We start from the raw sequence: 23679 nt of genomic DNA, 5'->3' as shown, positions 1-23679 counted from the left end.
ATGTAAGTATTTTGTTTTAAAATATCTAAAAGCGGCTGGATGTTGAAACAATGCTCCAACTTCACATAAAGTGAAGGAAACACTGAGACGTTACCTGGTCTGAGTCAGAGACAGGTTTTCCTCAGCAGTGGTCGTTTGCTGTTGTTCCTCCAGGTGCTTCGCTGGGAGGAGCCCAGAGGAGTGAAGTGGGAACACCTGGCGCTCGTCTCCCTCCCTGCTGTTTCTTTAACTTCACATCATTATTTTGTGTATCACACCAACAACAAGCACCAAACATCCACAGACACACTTTACTTTGGCGGGTCACCAGGTACATTAGTCACCAGGTTGTCAATAAAAACAAACAACTGCAGGACTCTTGTTGAAAAGTCTGAGAGGACATTCTGAAGAAATACACCTGTGGCATTATTTAATCTGATTTGGACCAAATCTGTGAATGTTGTTCTGTTGAGCCACACAGAACCTGTCGAGTGATGTAAGTCCACCTGCAGGTGGCGCTACAGAAACAATATGACGTGATATTTCTGCAAATCTGATGTCTTTTTAAGAAAATTTAAACTTGCAGCCATATCTCTTAAACTCGGGAACCAATCAGCACCAAATTCTGGTGGTACCATCAGACACGAGCCGCCAACGCTGCTGTGGGAGATGATGTCATTCAGCTCAGGGTGGCGCTGCGGTTCAAGTCCAGTGTGGACGAGTTTACAATTCACAGATTTCAACAGGCATCGCTTATCGTTAGTGACATCCAAAGTTAGACAGACCTAGCTACGTTGCTAACTGCAGTGCTAACTGAGCTAATTAGCAGCTACATTCATCAGGAGTTCGTGTTGATCTGCTGCTTCCTGTTTCTGTTTCTTACAGACTGCACCTGTGAAAGTGAATGAAAAAATGACACAAACTCTGAGCTGCAGCTGATCAGGAAGTCTTGTAAATAAACTTTATTAACATAAAAAAACAAAACATTTGTTAAGTGCTTCTCCTTCACCCACAGATCCAAACTAACATTAACAAACGGCAGCTCGCTCACACACGAGTCTGTCTGAGCGACTACAAGTTATTAAGAAATAAATCAATGAAGTAAATCCAACAGATGAGCTGATGAAACTTAATCTCTCTTTTGATTTAGTTCCCAGAAGTTTCCATCTTGTATTCATCCAAAAAGAAAAACAACATTTTAGGGACAAAACTCAAGAAAGTAAAAATTAGAGGCTGTTAGAACTTTCAGACTCCAAATGTGGTAAAAACTCCCTAAAATGTGTTTCAATTTCAGTGTTTGCTACATTTGTTGTTGGAAATTTAAATACCTTAATTTCAACAATAAAATCAAAGATGGCGGCCTCGTGTCTCCGTACCGCCGCTCCCTCTCGCCACACGTCCGCCGTCACTACTCGATGAAATAAGGAAAAACCCTCAACAGAAAACAAACAGAATAATAAATGGACCTTAACGAATGCTCGTGTCGTGTTGGTGAAGTGATAATCTGTTGTTGTGACATTCTGAGGTCGAAAAGGTCCGATTGGCAGTTCAGAAAACATCTGGCCCGTTCCGGAGGTTTGACTCGGCTGCTCCTCCTCTTCCTCCTCCAAACATTTTGGTCTTTTGTAGGATTTGTCATCCGGCGGTTAAGCCAGGCTCCTCTGTCGCGGCTTGATCCTCAGATACAGCTGGGAAATAAAGGAGAGGAGAGCTTCTCATTAAAACATCATTAAGATACTGACTCTTCTTACATAAGACTGTTGAGTAACGAGATCCTCAGAGCCTTTAAACCTGATTAAAACTCATGAGATTTAGGGGAAAAAAAGGAAAAGTGTACACAGGCGGGGTCGACGGTTCGAATCCCTGTGGAGCTCAGAGAACAGAGCAGGACGTCAGACTGACTGACTTTATTTCACAATCTAACAGTTTACAAATCATTCTCTACAGATCATTAGACTATTTATATCTGACTAATGTCTCCTGTAATATCTGTAACGTGTTCAGAGAAAAAGGCGACTCTGCTGAAACTGTTGGATCGGCTTCTCTGAACGCACTCGTTTAAATATCAGTTTAACATTCATGTTTTCATTTCACTATTTGCTTCATTTGTTGTTTTACTGTTAAACACTTTAATTCAAAGACAGTGATCAAGTCTCCAGTTTGTCTCTGTCTCTGTCCTTCTTCTTCTTCTCCTTCTTCTTCCTCCTCGTGCTTGGGAAACACACTGGGTTTGGTTGTGACCTCTGGTTCTGCTTCTCTTACAGTCACACATAACGTGACCTTCACCACAAACTCCTGACCAACACTTTGTGTAGGAGACTTTATTCTACACCAGGTGATGAAACGTGCCTTCATTTCCTTCTTTCTTTCTGTTTTTGGTGAAATCTCAAAAGTTCGATCAACTTCGACGGTTAGATGGATTCACGACTGTAGCAACTGCTCACAGAGCTAACTGGTAAGAGGCTTTAGCTGACGAGCTAACCGCTAACACAGCGGTCTGTTAGCATCTGATCATTTACATCAGCTACCAGCTTCTGTACTGTACGACGGTCACTGTGTCTCTGAGCAGTCAGGACAGTCAGCTCACCCCCAGCAGGTTGCGGGGGATGTAGCCCTCGCTGTCCCCACATCTGGCCCACCACCACTCCGTCTCCACCTCGTCCTCCCGCCTCAGCACCGTCAAGCAGTCGCCCTCACTGAAGCCGAGCTCGTCTTCGCCCTGAGGCTCGTAGTCCCACAGAGCGTACACCACGCCGCGGTTCATCACGCCCATCTTCTCCTGAACGCCTGCCGGGACACAGACAGAGAGGAACCGTCTACAAACTGCATCCAGTCAACAACATCACAGAGAGAGTCGACTGGAAGGTTAGACCCATGAAACATTAATTAAAATGATCAACAGAATGTGAAGAAATATGACTTTTGACATTTTTTTAAAGAGGTATGTTTTTGTTGTTGCGGAGAAATCTACTACAGTTAGCATGCTGACCAGTCAGTTGGAGCTTTGAGGTTCTTTTCAGAAGAATTCAAACATTCTCACGGTTTGTTTCACTGGTTTTTGGGAGGCTCCATGATGCCCTCAAAGGATTTTGCAAACCTCTGAGAGACTTCAAAGACCACATGATGATTAACTTTCTTAAAAACACCTTGAACTTCTTTAAACTCTTTCAAATTTCTCCTTATGGACTCTGGAGTGTCTGTGGTTTCCCTGCACTCCCTCATCACCTTCAAAATCCTCACTGACTCCTAAAAACTCACAGAAGGATCCACAAACATCCTGCACAGCCCGCCGCTTTATGTTTAGTCTCACCGTAGAGGAACTGAGAGCACTGGGCGTAGCCTTCCTCCATCTCCTCACATTTGTCGGCGGCTGTTTGCATGTCGCTGTACGTGGTGGCGAACACCGCCGCCCCCGACTCCACCAGGAACTTACAGACCTGAACGTTGTTACAGGAGGCGGCGCAGTGGAGCGGCGTCCTGGAGGAGAGGAGACAGGAGGGCTTAACAATCCGGGTGTCATCATGCGACATAGCTAGCCACAAAAAAGGTGACATGCACGGATGAGGACTCAACATGGCGTCATGGTCCGCGTTGTTCTGACTCGAACTCACCAGCCGTCGCTGTCTGCAGCGTTGGCGTTGACACCGTACTGAACCAGAAACTTGACGATCTCGGTGTGACCGGCGCAGACGGCGTTGTGCAGCGCCGTGATGCCCTCATCGTTGGGCATGCTGGGGTCGTCCACCTGCAGGACAGACGTGTGATCAACTGCTCCTCATACAATCTGATTTCAACCAGTATATTTCTTTACTGTTAATCTCGATTATAATGTAACACTAAGAATCCAAATGAACAGATTTTAGCATATTTGCAATGTCACATTTGATAGCAGCTCTGATATATAAATGTAATATATATAAAACTTCATGCGTTTGTAAAAACTGAGTTGTGTCATATTGGTGCGACTCACATCGTAGATGACTCTCTGAACCAGGTCGTACTCGCCTTCCAGAGACGAGTCCAGCAGCAGAGCCAGCGGGTTGAACTTGACCCGCATGTTGTGGTCGATCCGCTCCGAGCCGACTTTACGGAGGATCGACTTCTTACCCTGCGATGATGAAACCAACAGAGAGAAACAAAGGAGGTTTTTAAAAAATCATCCAGATGAAGTGACCGTACTTCCTGTACGTGATGTCACTGAACCTGAGTTTTGGACGGTAATAGGACGCTGATCCTCTTTCTCAGAGGGACCGGTATCGTTCATGAAGAGACTGAGAGTGGACACGACTTCACTAACTGTGTTAGTTATTGTGATACTTCTTTACTTTCTATCTATTTATTTATTTCTAAAACCTACATTTATTCAGGGTTGGTTCACTGAGAGAAATGCTCCTCCGTCTGCTGAGCACAGGAAGTTTCAGCCATTATCATACCGTGACACTCACCGGCGGCGCTGTGACCTGTCCTGTGACCTCCGGCGGCTGCAGGTTGATGACATCATCTCCCTGCTCCGCCTCACTACTGGTGGGGTATGGTGGGGGAGGGTAGGGGGGGAACTCATCTGCGAAGTAGTCCTGAGGTCCAGAGGTTGAGCGACGCACCTCCTCTTCCTCGTCCTTGTCCTCCAGAGGGGGGGGCAGGGAGCAGCAGGAGGCGGGGTCAGGGATGGGTGAGCGGGGGGGCAGAGGGGGCGGGGTCAGGCTGTCCTCAGGACTCTCGGCGAGGGGCTGATGGTAGCCAGCTCCTGTGTTGTCGTCGACCCTGAACGTTACGTCCGCAGCGCCGGCCCCGTCCTCGTGAACCCCAGGACGAGTCCCAGCTGGACCGGCTGATTCCATAGGGATGGTTTCCATGGCAGCCAGAGTGGTTTTCTGATAGAGCAGCTTCTGGATGTTGGGTCCAGCCGGGCCCTCGGGCTCTGTGATAGAGCTGCGCTTCTTCAGAGGCCGGGGGGCGTGGTGCAGCCGGCGGCGCAGGGCCTCCAGGTCGGCATCGCTCGGGTTCCTGTGTGTGTTGGACAGGAAGGGGAGGAGCTTGGTGGGGCTGAGCGGTCGTGGGGTGCCGCGTTCGGCCGTCTCTGCTCCCACACCTTCACCGTTACCAAGGCAACTGTTGTCAGCCTCGCTGCCGTCAGACACACAACAGCCAGAATACATGACGCCGCCGTCTGAGGCGGCAGACTGATGCCCCCCGCTGGCCGGGAGGACTGGCTTCCCGTAAACTGTGAGGGGACAGAGACAGTGACATCAGAACGAAAAACCAACGTGTGTCATCCAACTGTAAATATTAATCAATTCGTTAGTCAGTCACTTACCTCTGGGCTGGCTGCGGGGCAGTGTGCCCTGGCCGCCTGGCTGGTAGCCCTTCCCCGGCGTGGCCTGCTGGGTGTACATGGAGTAGATGGACGAAGCCGCCAGAGTCTGAGGCTTCTGCAGCACGGTGGGGGCAGCCTCCGAGAGGTCGGGCGTGTACGGTCGTATGGCGGCGGCCGGCGGACTCTCCTGTTTGTTGGGCAGAGGGAGGGTGTGGCTGTGGCTGGAGAGAACACCTGGAGCCCTCAGGTGGCCACCAACTGGACGCACCTTCCCAGGAAAGGTCCCGGTGCTGTAAGGGGGTTTGGAGAAGGTTGGCGGGCCAGAGGAGGAGAACGGTTTGGGCTTACTGGGAACTGGAGGTGGTGCCGCCATCTTGGACAGACCTTTACTCGAGGTCTGGAGGTGAAGACAGAAATAAAGAGCATGAGATTAAGAGGAAATGAATAAATCACAACAGAAACAGAGAGCCTTTCATTTATTCCATCCATCAGCTTTAACTTCTCAAACAAAAGTGATTCTGCTGCCGTGAGGATCTAGTTCATTATTTCACCTTGTCAAAGATGAATGGACGTGAAGTTTGTAACGGTAAAGAACGTGAGTGAGTTCACTGATACCTGATTGTCCCTGAGCAGGCTCTCAGTAGTGTGATTGGTCCGTGACGGGACAGGGGGCGGGACATCAGACCCAGAGAGGCCCTTCTGGTCTGTGGGGGTTTTACCACCTGCAATAGGGGCAGCCATCATCTTCCACTCTCTGACTTCACCAAACACAAAGCTGCTTTGTTCCTTCTGGGTTTGTTTTTTAAAGTACAATAGTTTTATGACACTTTTCAGTTAAAGTTACAAAAAAAGGCAAAGAAATGTTAGAACATCTTTCAACAAAGACCTGTTAAGCCTCCCTGTAACTAAAATGGAGGCATGACTGACCTGAGCTGTGGCCGCTGAGGCTGGACATGCGAGGCAGGGTGGAGGCGTGGCTGTAACCTCCACCGGATTCAGAAAACGAGCCGCTCCAGTCGGACAGTTTGGATGTTTTTGCAGCGGTGAAACCTTTAAAGAGAAAAGAAACGTTCGGTATGTTCAGAATGCGATGCTTCAGCTTGGACAGAGGACGCAATAAATGAGTTCACCCTCAGTACCTGAGGCTGGTTTAGCTGGTCTGGGAGGCGGCTTCAGAGACGAGTCGGGCATGGGCAGGGTGGCGGTGCCATCCGGGTACGCCGGCTTCACCAGAACCTCCTGTCGGGCCGGCACCGGAGGCCCCTGAGAGCTTGTTGTGGAGGACGACTGGATGTACGGCCCCACCGCCGCCACTCTGGAGACAACGCCGTGCTGAGGAGCTGCTCCGTCTGAAGCCACCTGGAGGAACAGAAACATTTATTATGATCAGCTGCAGGTTTGTTCTGGAGCGTAACGCCTGCAGACAGGAGAGAGATTTGGAAAGTTATCTTCACTGTTGATACGCTGCTTACTTTAAGATACCTAATTCAGAAAATGAGGCCTGATTTGGCCGCTTATCTCCCGTTTAGCCTTCCGCTAACGAGGATGGGATCCAGATGCTGACACATGTGCAGCTTCTTGTCAGCACTCCTGATCACACAGTCAGCACAGGTATTTTTTTGGCCTGAGTGCTTCACATGAAGATGTAATTACACAGTTTGGCCACTAGGTAAAACTGGCTTCAGAAGCTGGCGCTCCTCCGGGGGGTGTGGATCTTTAATCCATGTAGAAAATAACTATAATACATTAAACAACTTGAATGAAATCATGAAATCATGTGTATTCCCCTGATGTATTTCCGTCCGGGTTGTGTTCACTCACCGGCAGGTTCTCCTTCTGCTGCAGGGCAGCTTTCTTCTTCCAGAGCCGCTGCCGGAGCTCCGCCAGCCGTCGGTCCATTGCTGCCACCTCCAGGTTCCTCTTGTTCAGGCTGTCTCGCTGCTGCTGCAGCCTGCCGCTCTGATCCTGGTTCAGCTTGTTCCTCAACTGGAAGTCGGGCAGGAAGCACAGTGAAGAACAGGTAAGAAGGGAGGAAGCTAATACTGCAAAAGCTATATTAGCTTGTTAGCTTTGCTGCCCTGCTTGGTTCAAGCTAGACGGTGTGCAGAAATTCCTCCATCATGACGGTTGTTGTCAGGACTGATGGATCTGATTCTTGGTGAGTTCTGATGAAGAGGGTAAAGTCTCGTGTTGAGGCAGAACTTTTACCGCCAGGCAATCTGATCGTGAACTTTGCTTCAAGTATAAAGTCAGTGACACCTTGTGAGGCAGCTTGACTTCAGATCAGCTGGTCACCTGATGTCCAGGCTTCTTCAGCGTCCTCTGAGGAACTCCCGGCAGCTACAGGTGTGTTTGAGGTGTGTGTCGGCTCCTCCAGAGGTTAGCATAGCCACTTTAGCATCACTCTTTCAGAACTGCTGAGTTTATGTCATTACATTAGAGAAAAGAGTGACACTGACAGAAACTGTGTTTGATTCACCATCTGGCTCTGCTGGCAGTAGAGCTCCTACTGTTGACCTGACTGGTTGAAGTTGGTCTCTGATAGACAGATGGTTCATCCAATCACCTGCCAGGTATTTTATAAAGGTGTCTGCCCTTTCTAGTTCTTCTACTTTCTCATTCTGCTGATCCAACAACCACATTTCTCAGCGGGGATCAATAAAGGATTTACTAAATCATAAAAAGCGTATTACTGTCTGGTTCAAGTTTCACTTCACACTGTAATCATGGTGTTAATTTAAATAACACCATGTTGGAGGTCTGATCGTCTCACCTGCAGCTCTTGGTAGAGGCGCTCCAGCTCAGCCGTGGAGGAGGTGCTGTGGTGATGAGGAGGAGGGAGAGGATGCTCCAGCCGGTTGCTCCTCAGCGCCTCCAGCTGGTCGCTCAGCTCGTCCACCCTGGACACGGCCACCAGCAGCTCCCTCTGCTTCTGCTGGAACAGCCCGGTCATCTGCTCGATCTCCTCCACTGAAACACAACACACACACACACACACACACACAACTTCATCAGCCAGCAAACCTGAGAGAGAAGCTACAAACAGCTGGACAGATGTTAAAGGATGAACCATCGTGTCATCTGTATAAGAGTCGGGGTCAGAACTGATGACCTGAACTGGATGTAGACTGAACACATCCGGCTGGTACTCACAGGGGCAGTTTGCTGCTGTGGTGACTCAGTTTAATTACAAACTGCATGTGGTAACTCTGTTTCAGCAGCTCAGCAGAAACCCTGCGAGGTGACAGCACTGAACTGTTCACAGCGTTCCAGTGCTTAAAGCCAACATGGTGTTTGAAAAGCAACGTGAACTAATTTATTGTTTTATTTTTTGGCCTTTTGTCTTCACGCCTGTTACTTTGTGTGCTGCAAACTGAATCTTTACCTCCGGTCTTCATTCTGTGCATGTTTCTGAGGAGGAATGTAAATATGACCTCATGCGCCCAAACTTCAGACTTCAGGATGCTGCTGATTGATTTTCTTCTTCACTGCAGCCACATTTTAAACTGATAAATGTGACTTTTAACACAGAAATCCCACAAAATGTAAAAACACACACATGCAGTCACCCAGACCTCCGTCACACTGACCTAGTTTGCTGTTACTGAGGCGTTTCTGCTCCACCTGGCCCCTGAGGGCCCGGACCCGCCTCAGTTTGGCCTCCTGGTTCTGTGCGTTCTCTCTGAGCTGCCGCAGTCGCTCCTGTTCAGAAACCTCCTGCTGCTGCTGCTGCCGCTGATCCTGCAGCTTCAGGTAACGCAGCCGCTGCTCCTGAGACGCCCACAAACACAACATCCACGATTAGATCACGTCCAAAGTCAATGAATAGATGTGAATAGACGGGATCGGTATTTATTTGTGGCGTGCGGCATGACTGACAGGTTTCTAAGCGTCTGCGTGGTGATGTGTTGCGATGACATTAACACTGACGTTAACGTTGCTGTCCCGACAGCAGCGGCAGACAGGATGATAATCATTAATCATGGCTGTTTGCAGACACACACAGCTGTACGATAACACACCTTCTCTACTGAGCCCGGACAGAAAAGCAGCTGCTGTGGAGGGAAGTGAGCGAGGAAGTCAGACTACCTGGTAAGTCATGGAAATATGTCTCAGCACAGCACGACAGACGTGATGCAGCGTTCAGAGTTCAGACTTTTTACATCACAATGTTGTTATTTCAGCTTCTGATCTGTTTACTAAGTCTGATCACAGAGAAACTTCTTTGTTCTGGGTTCATACTGACGTGGTGAGACAGATTCATTCAGTCTACTCGCAGCTGAGATCTGGGCACCGGTCCGCCTCAGGTAGAGTGACGCGTGAGTAAAGTGAATTTATATTCTCTTTGCATTTGGACTGAACGCACCATCAGTCACTCAGTCAGTCAGGTAATACGTCTGTATCAGCAGGTCATGGTGTCGCACTCGAAACAGCAGCAGCGACCACATAATACCTTCACTGTTTGTGGTGGAAACAGCAGAAGTGTCTGGGAAAGCAGCGGAAGATGAATTTGATGGGTTGTGTGTGTCTGCAAGGGCGTGACAGTGATGGTGTTATTAGCAGTAGCAGCGTTAGCAGCAGTGTGTTGGGCGTGTTGTACCTTGGAGGCCAGCAGCTGCTGCTGGGCATCGATCTGCTGCTGCTGTCGGGTTGCCAGATCCTGCAGGTCGCTCAGCGTCACGTCCAGACGAGGAGCTGAGACCTGCAACACACACACAACAACACACACACACAACAACACACACACTGAGTCAGAGTTCACCTTGTAATGAACAAACTTTCAGAGATGCAGCCTTCATCCTCCTGCAGTATTTAAAGTCGCATTACGCAACTTTCTGTGGTTTCAAACTACAGCGCAGATGACGAGGACTCTGACATTTTGTTTGGATGTTACACTTCAATTCAGTTCAGTTCAGTTTACTGTATTAATACACGTAGGTAGATTTGCTGTGCAGTAGCAGGAGAGGGCGTCGCACAAACATTGATGACAAGTTAACACACAGCATGAAACAGACATGGGCACTCGCAGTGTTCACTGAGCAGGATTAAAGGCAGATAAGATACGACACAGTGATGATATGACGGACAGTAGATCAGATCCCTCAGAGTGCATTAGCACAAAGCTGTTCCTGTAGCTTCACTGTTGTTAGCCTGCAGTGTGTGAGTGTTAGCATGCTCGCAGACAAACCATCCAACAACAGCTCAGAGCTAAATGCTGCTAATGTGTCTTCTCACATTAACAAACAAATAAAACAAATACAACATTTAAACAAACTTGGAGGTGGATTTTGCTTGTCTTTGGACGGAGAAGCTAGGCTAGCAGTTTCCCTCTGCTTCAAGACTTTGTGCTAAGCTAAGGGAAGCTAAGCTAAGCTAAACAGGTCCTGGATGCGCTCTCACCCCGTTCTCCACACATCTCTCAGTTTTCCCCTGACTCCTCTTCATCAGCTGGTCTGCAGCTCTCGATCCACCTGGACAAGAAAACACAGCTGAACATTTCAGCCAGCTGGATGATCCAGTGAGGGTTTTAATCTGTCTGCTGCTTTGTTGATGAAGCTGTGTGTTGGATTTGGGGGACTGATTGACAGAAACAGAGTACGATATTGATTATAATGTTTTCATTGTCATATAATCACCCGAAACTTTGTCACCTTAGAAAAAATGACATTCAATCATTCCGTCTTTAACAAACAAAGATTCCAACCGTTGGAAAAATGTGCAACAGAAGTCCAGAACAGAGCGAAACATACAGCAACATTACTACCTGTTTAATTATCTAACCATTTGTGTGCAGACATGTTAAATATTAGAGCTTTAAAGATCACTGAATCATCACTTGAATCACTGACTGAAGCAGATATTCACAACCTCTTGCAGAGGAAAAAACAAAATGTTTGTGAGTGGTGTGAAAACAGAGTGGGAGGATCAGTTCTCACATTCAGCCTGTTTCTGGAAGAAACCTGGATGCTTCATTCTGACCAGGGATGAAAATATCAAGTCATTTATTTAATCTCTTTAATCACAGAGATCCTCGACAACTGGACACAAATTCCAGCCGACTAAAATGTCTTCTTGCAGTTTTTTTTTGTAGTAATTAAATGAATTTTTCTCACACCAGTATTTTGTTTTAATTGGATACATTTAAAAAAAACAAATATCTGTTATTGTCAGATAGTCAAATATTTGATGTATTGACTTGAACTTCCAGAGGATCTGATGTGGATTCAGTCTGACGAACGTTGACTAAAAGCCGGTTCATGAAATGAATCTGCAGTTTGTTTCCTCAGTGTGATCAGTCAGAGAACAGAAGGCCTGACGTGTTGTTGGGTTGATGATTTGTTTTGAGGTTAAAACAATATTTAAAAAAAGAATCGAGCCTTCGTGAAGCTGAAAATGATCCGAGACTCGGACTGTTTATCAGCCGACTGAAAGCTCGGAGAGGATTTCCTCGTTCTTTAGGACAGAAAAACAAACAAATGACAATCCATGAAAAAAGCAGCAGCTGCACTCGACTCCCTTCAGTCGTAAGCTGATTACAGTCATCTACTGTGGTTACACTGCTCTGTTACTGTGCAGCTGATCCTGCTGTTGATCTGCCAGGAACATTCATCTTTTTATACTCAGTGGTTTCACTTCAGTCAGAGAGTCAGAGATGTTTCACAGTTTCACTCTTTGTACAAGTTTGTTGTTTTCCTCTAAGCGACTTCACTGCTGACGAGCACTTTTCACATCAGTAACATCAGTTTAAAGTTTCTACGGACAAATCAAATGTCACAGAGTTTGTTTTGATCATGTAAATGTTGTTTCTCACTGGCTTCCCACACACAAACTCTGACTGCCTCCCTCACCTGACTCCCGTCCTGGAGCTCTCTGGTGATGCAGGAGGTAGCGGACCTCCCCCCTCTGCTGCCCCCATCGCTGCAGCACCTCCAACATCCGCTCCCCGTCTCCAACCACGCGCTCTGATTGGTTAAAGAAGCAGAATAGAGACGTGTGATGATAATTATATGATCTCAAGGTAACAAGCTTCAAAATGTCTGGATGCTTCTCTGGAAACTCACCCGAGCCTCTCCACATCTCAGCGAGGTAGCAGTCGCCCTCTCCGGGCTCTTTGCAGAGCTCCACCACATCTCTGCACAGCGTCTCCGGCGTGATGGGAACCTCGCTGAAGTGCTGGTCGTTGTTGCTGAGGTACACGGTGAGGAACATCTGCAGACACAGACGTCAGCAGAGGCGTTACACATGTTTTCCTCACAGATGATGTCAGCTGGATGTCGGAGCATCACTCAGAACGCTGAGCTCAGGTCTGTTCATGGTGGATATTATATCTGATGATTTGTGTTTTTAGACTCTTCAGCTTTTGTCACTGGTTTCACCTGGAAAAGTCCTGGACTGTCACTTCCTGTTAACACTGATTAGACTGATGACAGTCAGTCAGAGCAGGAGAAAACAAACACAGATTAAAAACCACAGAAGTATCTGTGGTTCTGATCCGGAGCTGCTCACCAACTCAGAGCTCAGAGTCGACTTTGTAACTTGTGGGATTAAACAGGAGATTTATCCTCATTCCTGTTGATCAGCCCGACAGCAGCAGTGATCCTGTGACCTGCCGACTGGAGCTGATTGTACTTTCTTTAGTTTTGCATGTTTGCAGTTGTCGTGTGTTTTCTGCTGCCTGGTACAGCATCAGTTTATCATCAGAGCTGACTTTTCTTCATCCTTCCTGTCTGAGTCTTACCTTTATATCCTTTTTAGTTTAAACTCAATTTCATGTTACAGTGAAGTGCTTTGAGTGTTGAGTTGATTATTATATTGAGAGTATTTGTTTTCAGCTCTTCTTCAAACCGAGTGTCTGAATCAGGAAATGCAGACGACAGCGTGTCTGCTAACAGATTGTGTTGACAGTTAAACCAGTATGAAACCTGCCCTCTTCACCTTCTTGCAGCTCCTTGTGCTATTTAAGACTAAAACAGATATTTGTGGACACATTGTAACTCCCATGATGCACTGGGCCATCTGGTACTCCAGCAGGGTATCTGCTGTCAGGCCCGGAGCCAGATCGCCTCCCACAGCCCGCCAACCTGCGCGGAGGCAGCGCTCAGCCTCCGCCAGTCTTTATTTATCCTGCAGGGTGGTGCAGAGCGGCGGCTCGCTCGGAGGCTCGCCGGAGGCGCCGAGTGTGAGGATCTGAATCTTCTTCCTGACAGACCGAGCTGGTTTCAGTCCTCGTCTTCACGCCGCTCCTCTTAGCGTGACGTGAAAAACGAGCTGCCATCTTTGACCTTTCTGTTCGGTGGCTGGCGGAGGAGAGACTGACTGCAGCATCATTTACGTGCAGATGTTGTCGGCTGTGGCTGAGGTTGAAATGAAGCTCAGGTAAAGACACGAGCGAGAAAAGTCTCGTCACGCTGCTTCTCTGTGGTGGAAATCTGACATTATGGTGAAGCAGCTGCTGATGTTAACTGTGATTCGTCCTTCATGTCTCTCTGAGCTGTGTCTTCTCTCCTCCGTCCTCATTCTGCGTCTGAGCTGCATCCATCAACAAACATCTGCTGTCTTTTCACCAAACTGAAGCCAGTGTGAGGAGACACGTATCTACAGCCGCTGACAGTCTGACGCCTTCATCAGCCACCTCATACAGGAACAGCTGTTTGTTATGACCAATCAATCACTGGTCACCACATGACACATCCAGACTCAAAGCCTGTCAGACAGCCGAGTGGACGTCACTCAGCACTGCAGCCCATCAGCTGGTCTGAACAGGTGGCTGCTGGGAGATTTCTCTGTCAGCTCAAGCACTTTAATCAGCGCTCGTGTCAGCAGAACAACTAAGTAGGCTAATCAAGAGACCTTTTAGTTTCCCCTTTAATAAAAATAATGATAGAATCAAGGGAGAGGCTGCTGTCCTACATTCAGCTCTGAAGGAAACTGGAGCGCCAAAACTTCCTTCAGGTTCTCAGATGAAATGGGTCACTGCCGTCACTCGCCGAACCGAGGTCGACCACGAAACTGCAGCCAATCAGAGCCCAGAGAGGAGAGGCTGTCTGTCCCTCAGGACGACAACAGGGAGGTGGGGTGAGACCTCCTGCTGTCAGCAGGGCCGGTTACAGAAGCTCAATACAGACTGAAGGCGTCTGTGCTGAAAACACTGATTATACTCAGTGTCGACAGTAAAGCTGCTGTCCGCCAACATCTGCAGTCATCAGAGTGTCACAGGACCACAGAGACGCACATACTGAAGCTAAAGTGTCTTAAATCTGATGCGACTGTGTTCCAGATCTGCCTCTCACACGTGTTTACCTCATGGAAGGACATGAACATCAGTGGACTGACCCTTCAAGTTTTGTTTCAGTGTACAGAGTCTTTTTCCCACTCAGATCAGCTTCTGGTCATGTTATCAACACTGAACGCTTAAAACAGGAAGCTGCAGTACAAGATGTCTGTCTGTCAGCAGGCCGGGACTCGTTAAACTCCCGGGCTGCAGCTCTTAATCCGCTCCAGGAATTAGCGCAGCATCACGCTAGTTAATACCAGCGACCAGCCCATAAACCCCCCACTGCTGCGAGGAGGAAATTAACGACCCGCGAGCGTCTGAAAGACGTCAGCAGCTTCTCCAAAAACAATGAGGAGTCATCAGAGTGAAGCTGCAGACTAATCCTGAGAGAGCGCTCGATGACGAGACGTCACGGCAGCGACACACCAACACGTGTGACAGTTCAACTCCTCCAATAACTGAACAAAGAAAACTAACCGTCACGTCTGTTTGTTTACTGTCATCGGACACTTCTGGTTTCTTTCCTCATAACACTCAGGATCACACGTCCAAAACAACATGAAGTGAAAACATGTTATCATGTCTTATTCTCTAATTACAGACGTTTGTCCTAAAATCTGAATCTGATCAATCTGTCAGACATTTTGCTTCTTCTGATGAAAAAGACAGATGGATTTATTTTGTTAAAGCGCGACGCTGAAGGACAAACATGAATGTTTTATACTACAGATTATCAGTATCTGTGATTTTCTGTCTGACTGCTGATAAAACAAACTAATTAAAACACTTTATGTTTGGTTAAACGTTACAATTAACTGCCTATAAACACGAGTAATCTGAATCTGCAAGTAACTGAGGTTTTTAAATAAATGTAGTGAAGAGGAAGAATAAAGGAGCAAAACATGGAAATACTCAAGTACCTGAAAATAACTTCATTTTTCTGCACATCGGACCCAAATATCTGTTTTCAGTCTCCTTGATCTTTTTGTTTTTTAGTCTATAATATTCAGATCAACCCAGATTTTACATAATGTATTACAACGAGCACATGACCTCACCGTCCCACCTCGTACCCAGGAGGGATCAACCTTAATCTGAGGCCTTCAGACGAGTCATGAATAAACCAAACACGTTGGACACAACACACGATGCATTAAAAAGAAAGTAAAAGAAAAGTTACAATAAAAAAAGATGCACATTAGAATCAGCCCCGTCACATATTTCTGTCCTCGCCTTCATGTCTAATAATCGGTATCGAGTCTGAATCTGATCTGAACACATCCGGACCTCTTCCTTGTGTTTCTCAGTGTCTCGCGTCCATCTTGCTCCTGGTTGGACAGGTGACGATATAATGTCACTGTAGGACCAATCAGAAGTCTGCCAAATAAAGGAGACAAGCCAGAAACCCCCTGGTGTACCGACAGCACATCAACACACGTGTCCGGAAGCTTCGTTTTAAGAGCTACCTGTGTGTGTGTGTGTGTGTGTGGACCGGGCCTGACGCTCCACCTGCCTGCTGCTGCCAGTCATCCTGCACACCTGCAGCTCATCCACCAATCAGCACTCAATCCTCACTCAGCCTCCATCAGTCAATCAGAGGTGACGTTCACACAGCTCTGATCGTCTGATTAATATTTGCTTTTCTGTCTTCAGCCTCCTGTCGGCCTCTCAGAACCACTCGACTATAAAATCAAATCTTAACCCTCAACTTAACTTAGAAAAGCGTCAGGGGAGCAATGTTTGAATTTCAGAGCTACACCAACAAAGCTGAAGCAGCTTCTTGTGAGATGATGAAACATAACACAACATTGTCATGATCTCACATCACATCACATCAAGAGGCGACACTTAAAACTCCCCGTGTGAGTCAGAGCGTCTCGTTCCGTCCTGCTGAGACTGCGACTCTGTTTCTGCTCCAGGAAACGAGGCGGCAGCTGGCACACTGCAGGTCACATCCCAAATGTTTTGTAGGCGGCGTGGACGGCTGGAGCCATATGGTCGACAGGGTCACGTGACGCACCAGCATTGGATTAACGACTCGCACACACACACACACACACACACACACACACACACACACACACACACACACACACACACACACACACGCCTGCTGTTCAGGATTCTACCACAGTCAACAACATGAACACAGGACGCTTCACTGAACCACTGCTGACACTCTGACACCGGGCTGTGTTCTGATTGGCTGCCCGCTGCACATTTAAAATACCCATCAGGATAACTCACTCATATTTCCTCGTCAGTGATTAGCCTTGATTAATTACTGGCTCGTCCCTGTGGGCAGCTCCAGCTTCACCGTGAGGTCACTAACTAATACAGTTAACCAGCAGCCAGTAAAGACTCCGACTCCACAGTCAGCCAGTGAGGGAAAAGCTTTCTGAGATTTGGGCATCTGGTTGGATTCACATTCAAATTTCACATTAACACACTTGCTACCAAAATTGGTAGCTGTCTTTTTATCTGTCCTGGTTTATGGTGATGTTATTCTACAGACACGCTTCTGTCTGTACTCGGCCTCAGGTTCATTACTGCTGACTGATGTTCCACTCATCATGTATTCTATGTGACAGTGACAGGAAACTCAGACACAGGACTGTTTTCCTGGCTTTGTCTCAGGCACTGGAGGGACCGTAGTGGTTTGGTCCAAAGGGAGAATGAATCCAACGCTGAAGCCAAAAAACTTCAATATAACTCTGGTTTGTGTTTGAGTGAAGAACTTTGATGTTTGGCGTATCAGAAATGAACCCAGAGCTGTGAACACGACGCTGACGGGACACTCTGAAACATCATCAGCTCTCTTCCTGGTGTCAAAACTCACAGCAGCTGTTACTCAGTTTTCCAACCCTGCAACCTAAAGTCAACCTGAACCAGAAACTGTTTAATCAGCACAACTTAACTTAACCCATAAAATCTGACCGACCGTCTCAGTTTCCTCGTCACACGTCCGTCACCACACTCGCTCTGTAACGACTGAGCAAAGAAATCTTCGTGCTTCACTTCTGCACAAAAGGTTTTATCACCGGAACAAAAACATCATCAAGTCAACTTTTCTGCCACAAAACACACAGAAATGTTTGAAATACACAAAACAATTGTGTCTGTTTCATCACTTTACTTGTAATTAATAACTTTGTGACTTTGTGTGTTTGTACATTTTCGGCCTCCTTGTGTCGACAGTTTATTCTGTAAGTTCGTCTTCTTGAGTTTCCTGCTTTTGCGTGTTGGTCAAACACTTTGTAAACTCTGTTTTATATAAATAAACTTTATTAATGTATCATTTACTCTGAGAGCTGAGAGTCGAGGTGAGGTAGAAAACATAGTCATCTTTAGTGTAGTTTGAATGACAAAGTGTTGAGGATGTGGGTGTTATTACACCATGAGAAGAAAAATGAAAACTATTTTTGCATTTTCTGCCTCAAAATCTGGAATTTTAGGTCACAACAGTCCCAAAAAAGCTGGTGAAATCCTGGAGGGACAGATCGTTTGTCACGCTGGACCTCGAACAGGACAGAGCAGCAATATTTCATGTGGTGTGACTGACAGCTGAACAATCTGCAGGCGAACACATCAGAGCTGGTGTGAACCAAACCAAACAGGTGAGGTGTGTGAGAGCACGGCGACGAGGACGGCGTGACATCAAAGCCCACAAACACCCAACAAACCGCCAGAATCAGCAGCGGCTGGAAATGAACATGAAGGTTAAAACTTCCCTGTTTCACTTCCTCATCGCCTGAGGAATACTGAAATAATACTGTTCCCATAAATGACCTTGAGTGTGTGTGTGTGTGTGTGTGTGTGTGTGTGTGTGTGTGTGTGTGTGTGTTTCTGGTCTCTGTGGCAACAGTAACCAAGCAGCACGGTGAGCTCCAGCTCCCAGCCTGCACCGCTGTGAGGACGGCATGTAATGAAGCGGGTGTGCTGCGTTTTGAAGGAAGCAGGAGGAAACATGGACGTGATGAGCAGGTGAAGCTGCAGCTCCAACACTGACACACCTGACTCACCTTCACTGGACCAGCATGCTCTCTGACAGCAGCTGACGTCAGCCGTGACGTGGACGGCGTCACGCTCAACCGTCTGAATAATAATAAGGTCTGCAAACAAGAGAAGTTCAGCTCTCCGTTTCCCCAAACACACCTTCCTCCACCTCCACATGTTCCTGTATTAAATGTCATTTGATGTGCAGGAGGAAGAAACCTGACCAAACCTGCAGAAAACACACTTACTGTTCCCGGTCGGTTCACAGCTGATCCACTCTGGTCACGTTCAGTTTCTTACATCCGAGCAAAGCTTTGGTGTGTGACTGCAGCCATTTTGAGTTTCACTGCTAGAACACTGTAATTGAGAACAGTTCAGTGTTTTCTGATCCGACATGCTGTGAGCTGCTGATGGAGATGATCTGGGTCCAACCTGAACCTTCAGACCTCACCTGAGCTTTGAGTGATGAAAACATCAGAGACAAACGATCAGTCAGACCTTCATCCTTGTGACCCGACGTCAGACCTTTAAGATGTTTTACCGTCGCTTCATTACACACAGAGCAAAAAACGTCTCTTTGATCCTACAGGCTTCAAAATTCAAACGTTGTTATAATGTAATGTTAGACATCTGTTCTACTTCCGTCACAGCTGTATAAAGAACTGTAAGAGGTTTTTTACCTGGCAACAAAAGCCGTGAACCCTGAGCCTCAACCTGAGCAGCCTGCATGAGGCGTTCGCTTTACCTGGAGAGCTACATTACAGACCATCGTCCCAGCCTCTCAGGCAGACTCGTGTTCTAGGGTTTGATGACCACAGCACAGCATGTAATAAAGCTTATGAACAGCTCAGCTGGTAAAAACTGGAACCAGAATCTCAACTGGAAGCAGGACCAGAACCAGCCATCAGGACAGAGAATGATGGTTGACAGTCACAGTGAAACGTGATGTTTTCTTCACAGAACTGAGGTGAAGCAGTGCAGGAGGCAGGAAGACCAGAGAGGACCGAGGAGTCCTGGACTGTCCTCCACAGTCACCTGACCTCAACCACATTCATCATTTCTGGAGGCGCCTGAAGACGGAGAAAAGCTAAGAAGCTTTGTGGAGCACAGTCAGAATAATGCCGGGATAACACGAGTCAGCAGGTTTTACACTTGTGGAGTCCGTGCAGCTCAGCATGACGGGGGACAAACCAAAAACTGCTCAAGCTGTGAAACTGTTTAATATTCAAAACAAATAGAAAAGTGAAGAATTTCTACTGGAGGTCTCAGACGTTTGGACTGACATCTTGTTGTTTTACGTCTATTAACGTGACTTGTTGTCTTGAATCCTTTAAAGTGAATGTTCAGTGTTACAGACGACAGATCAGGACCACCGCTGGGCTGAAGTTATAGTGAGGGGGAACAAAATGAACTTCAGATTATTTCAGCAGCTTCACTCGCAACCTTGTCAGTGCAGCAGTAAAGAGAAACATCAACTTTCATGACAGACATCATGGACGGAGCGAAGGACGAAGACAAACTGAAATCTCAGATGGTCGTCTCGTTCTCTGAGCCGTGATGCTGCAGGAGCGTTTAACCTTCTGACTCACAGATGAATGTTTCAAGGTGCAATGTGTGAGAATTATTGTTCAAATCATTCAAATAATCTCACCAACAGAATGTGAAGCAACAACTGTGTTGACTACGTTCTGTCAAAGACGTCCGTGTGCTGCGTGAAGTTAGCATGCTAACCAGCTAGCCTGTAAACCTCTTTCTCCCAGCATGTGCTAACAGTATAAACACCACAAGTCAGGCTAGCTGCACGGCTAACTGAAGCTAAATGTAGCTACAGATCACGGATGTATCAGAGGAACACAGTTAGCAGCAGTTCTTACACATCGCACCTTTAAATGTGACTCCATTACTGGCGTGAGTCTGGAGGATGACTCTTTTCCACTGGTTTAAAATCCCAAACTTGCTAAGTTCAGGCTTTTGTGTGCAGACAGAATGTGTAACCTCTGCATCCACACCGGGTCAGTGGACTCAGTGATGGTCGACACAGGTTTTTATCAGCTGAGCTCGCAGCATCATCACACACCTCCAGGCTTCCTCCTGCCCGCTTGTGTTTACTTGAACTGGTGTTGTTTCCTGTTTCTGCTGCATTCGTGATGTGAAACGTGACGTCGGTGATGCTCGATGTAATGCCTCTGACAAGTATAACAAGACGGGATTGGGGGATTGGGGTCGATAGGTGAGTTTTAGCAGGTTGACTGGTGTTTAAACAACCTGTGTCGACCCACTGATGATGGTGGGAAAGTGCTGTGAGATTCGTCTGTCTGTTCCAGGTGTTACTCTCACGACAGAAACAACAAGAAACTCTGAGCAACAACCTCAACACTGAAATATGAAAGTGATCAGATTTCTTAAATGAAAACCAGGAACATTTCCAGTTGTGTGGTTAAAGCTGCTCACACAACATGACAACCATCACTAACAGCTTCTGTTTTTCACCCCCATCGTTTGTCGGTGGACGGGTCCACAATCCAGATGTGTGCTGATCCAGATGAAAGGACGGATGCATAAACGTCTTCTCACTTTCTTTAACACGGCGAGAGACGCTTTTCATTAATCATTTCATTCATTTCTCTGAGAGTAACAGAAGAATCTGGATGAAACAACTGAGGTGTATTCAGGCGGCTGGTGTCTGAGACTGAGTACAACTCAAATATAAATCTGGATAAAGTGGATTTAAACCTGATTCAGTTGATATTGGATCAGACTTGACTGAATTAAAGGAGTCTGTCAGCTCAGCACCTCTCTACTCATGCTTTTGTTTTTAGATCATTAAATATGCAGCGTGTGTTTTAACGATAATTGAAGAAAGTAAATGACTTCAGAGACTCATTAATAACAGAATGATGTCACATTAGAACCACATGAACGATGGTAGAAACCACATTAACTTCACAGAACCAGAACCAGAACCTCCCCTGAGCAGCAGGTCCGGCTCCGTCACTCTAACCTCACATTAGAGCAGATGAATAATAAAAGTCACAGCTGAGTGGTGCTGATGAGGATGTGTGTTACCATGGAGACGGTAACAGATGGAAAACCAGATGAATGGATCAGAGAAAACACTCACCGGCATCATGATGGCAGGTTTCAGCTCAGACCTTCACACCTTCACACCATCCTCTTCCTCCTCTTCCTGCTCCTCTTCCTCCTCTTCCTCCTCCTCCTGCTCCTCCTCCTCCTGCTCCTCTTCCTCCTCTTCCTGCTCCTCTTCCTCTGCTGTCTGTCTCTGTCCTCTTTATCTCATCTGTTTTCTGGCTCTGACTCCTTGTGGTCCAGCTCCTCTCAGACCTGTTGCGGTGGAGCAGCAGGCCTCCCTCTCAGTCTGCGGTCCGACCTCTCTGGAGACACGAGAGGAGGATGGACTGCGAGCAGCTCGTCATGAGGCGGACCGGAAGCAGCTCCCACAAACAAACAAACAAACAAACAACAAACCAACAGACCCGCAGGTTGGTGCTGATGGAGCAGGAGGAGCCGTGATCCCGCTCCGGTACATCCACCCCCCGTCTGACTGAGCGCTGCTCGGATCACAACCGCTCAGTCAACGCAGACCGGTCGGTCCGCAGCCGGAGAGCACAACGGCACGTCCGGTACGAGCTTTTCACAATAAAAGCCTCGTCTGGAGGAGCAGCAGCCTGTTTCCTGCGATGAAAACTAACCAGACATCATACTTGAGTTAAAGTGAAGATGTCCTGTTTAAATATCACGCTATTAAAAGTCACCTGTGCAAGTTGTACCGAGTAAAATTCTTAAAGGAGACACGTCCTGCTCTGTTTCATGTCCAGAGTTTTATTATGTTAGAAAACAACGTTCACAAACATTAAAGATCACAAAACACATCAGTTCTCTCAGACTGTCCTCTGCTGCAGCGAAGCTTCCAGTTAGCTTCATTCTACTGTGAGCATAGACAGAAATAATACGGACGTGTGACACAATGACATGGTGATGTCAAGAAGTCAAATTAAAGGAGGGGCTGCTGACGAGGCGTTTCAGGAGCCGTGTTTGTACTGACACGATATGTCTCCTTTAAGATATTCAGAGCAGCATGTAATCTGCACAGTAACAAGTGACTAAAGACATTAAATAAATGTAGTGAATTTAAATGTATAATATTTGCCTCAACACTGTCTGTCGGCCCACAGTACACGAGACAATGTAGTAACATTTCATCACTGTTCAACACATCATTACTACAGTTAATATAAAAAGATGAACAACTATGGACAAAACGGCTTGAGGACGACCCCCCTCCTACTGATATGGGTGTCCCTCCCTCTGAAGGCCTCCCTCAGGCTCAGAAGCATCATGGGTCCGGTGGAAGACGCTCAACCGCCTGAGAACAGAAACAGGGTGGTCAAAAGCTGCCACGGCCAGATGGAGCCATGAAACTGGCGGAATAACCTGTGAATGTGGAGAAGAGGACCAAACAATGCAGCACTGCCTTGTCTGCCCCATAATACCGAACCAGTGCAGCTCAAAGGATCTCACAGTGTTCAATAAAAACGCAAAGGACTGTGTAAAGAAATGGGAAACTGTCATATAACCAACCAGCTTCAAAAACACGAAAAGAAGAAGAGTGAGAAAATACAGTTTCAAGCAAAACTCATTCAGTTGTTCAAATTATTTAATGTAGTTTTAATTTTCTATTAATTGTATCATTTTCTTTCTGCTTTTTAAGAGAAAATTATTGGCTGATGTTTTTCACCATGTTTTATTTTATTTTGAAGGATGATGTCTCCAGGTTCCGGTTTGAATTTGTCCAATTTGACGAAGCTCATTACTGAGATCTCCTAGCAACGGGAACAAACTCCTCCTCCTCTCTCCTCGCTGTGTGTGTGTGTGTGTGTGTGTGTGTGTGTGTGTGTGTGTGTGTGTGCTTGTGTGTGTGCTTGTGTGTGTGTGTGTGTGTGTGTGTGTGCTTGTGTGTGTGTGTGTGTGTGTGTGTGTGTGTGTGCTTGTGTGTGTGTGTGTGCTTGTGTGTGTGCTTGTGTGTGTGTGTGTGTGTGTGTGTGTGCTTGTGTGTGTGTGTGTGTGTGTGTGTGTGTGTGTGTGTGTGTGTGTGTGT

General features: G+C 47.0%; 1 protein-coding gene across 3 annotated transcripts; it reads right to left on the bottom strand.

Annotated features, from left to right (window-relative positions):
• Positions 1–909: 909 nt before the first annotated feature.
• On the bottom strand, positions 910–22216 carry tp53bp2b (tumor protein p53 binding protein, 2b). 3 transcript variants are annotated; one of them, XM_037105599.1, is made up of 18 exons: positions 21685–22216; positions 12355–12502; positions 12142–12255; positions 10694–10764; positions 9894–9995; positions 8884–9064; positions 8067–8263; positions 7115–7279; positions 6433–6652; positions 6221–6343; positions 5909–6015; positions 5294–5690; positions 4425–5200; positions 3950–4087; positions 3591–3724; positions 3290–3456; positions 2567–2766; positions 910–1667 (listed from the first exon to the last, which is right to left on the bottom strand). In XM_037105599.1, exons 1-18 carry the CDS (start codon positions 21691–21693, stop codon positions 1626–1628), a joined length of 3291 nt encoding a protein of 1096 aa, XP_036961494.1. In that variant the 5' UTR covers positions 21694–22216; the 3' UTR covers positions 910–1625. The 3 variants fall into 3 exon arrangements, with proteins under 3 accessions (XP_036961494.1, XP_036961503.1, XP_036961512.1); XM_037105608.1 differs by lacking the exons at positions 12142–12255; positions 12355–12502; XM_037105617.1 differs by lacking the exons at positions 10694–10764; positions 12142–12255; positions 12355–12502.
• Positions 22217–23679: the final 1463 nt, after the last annotated feature.

The sequence above is a fragment of the Acanthopagrus latus genome, chromosome 1, assembly GCF_904848185.1.
Source record: "Acanthopagrus latus isolate v.2019 chromosome 1, fAcaLat1.1, whole genome shotgun sequence".
Classification (NCBI taxonomy): domain Eukaryota; kingdom Metazoa; phylum Chordata; class Actinopteri; order Spariformes; family Sparidae; genus Acanthopagrus; species Acanthopagrus latus.
The sequence above is the reverse complement of the archived record's forward strand: the minus strand, read 5'-3'. Positions and strand labels throughout refer to the sequence as shown.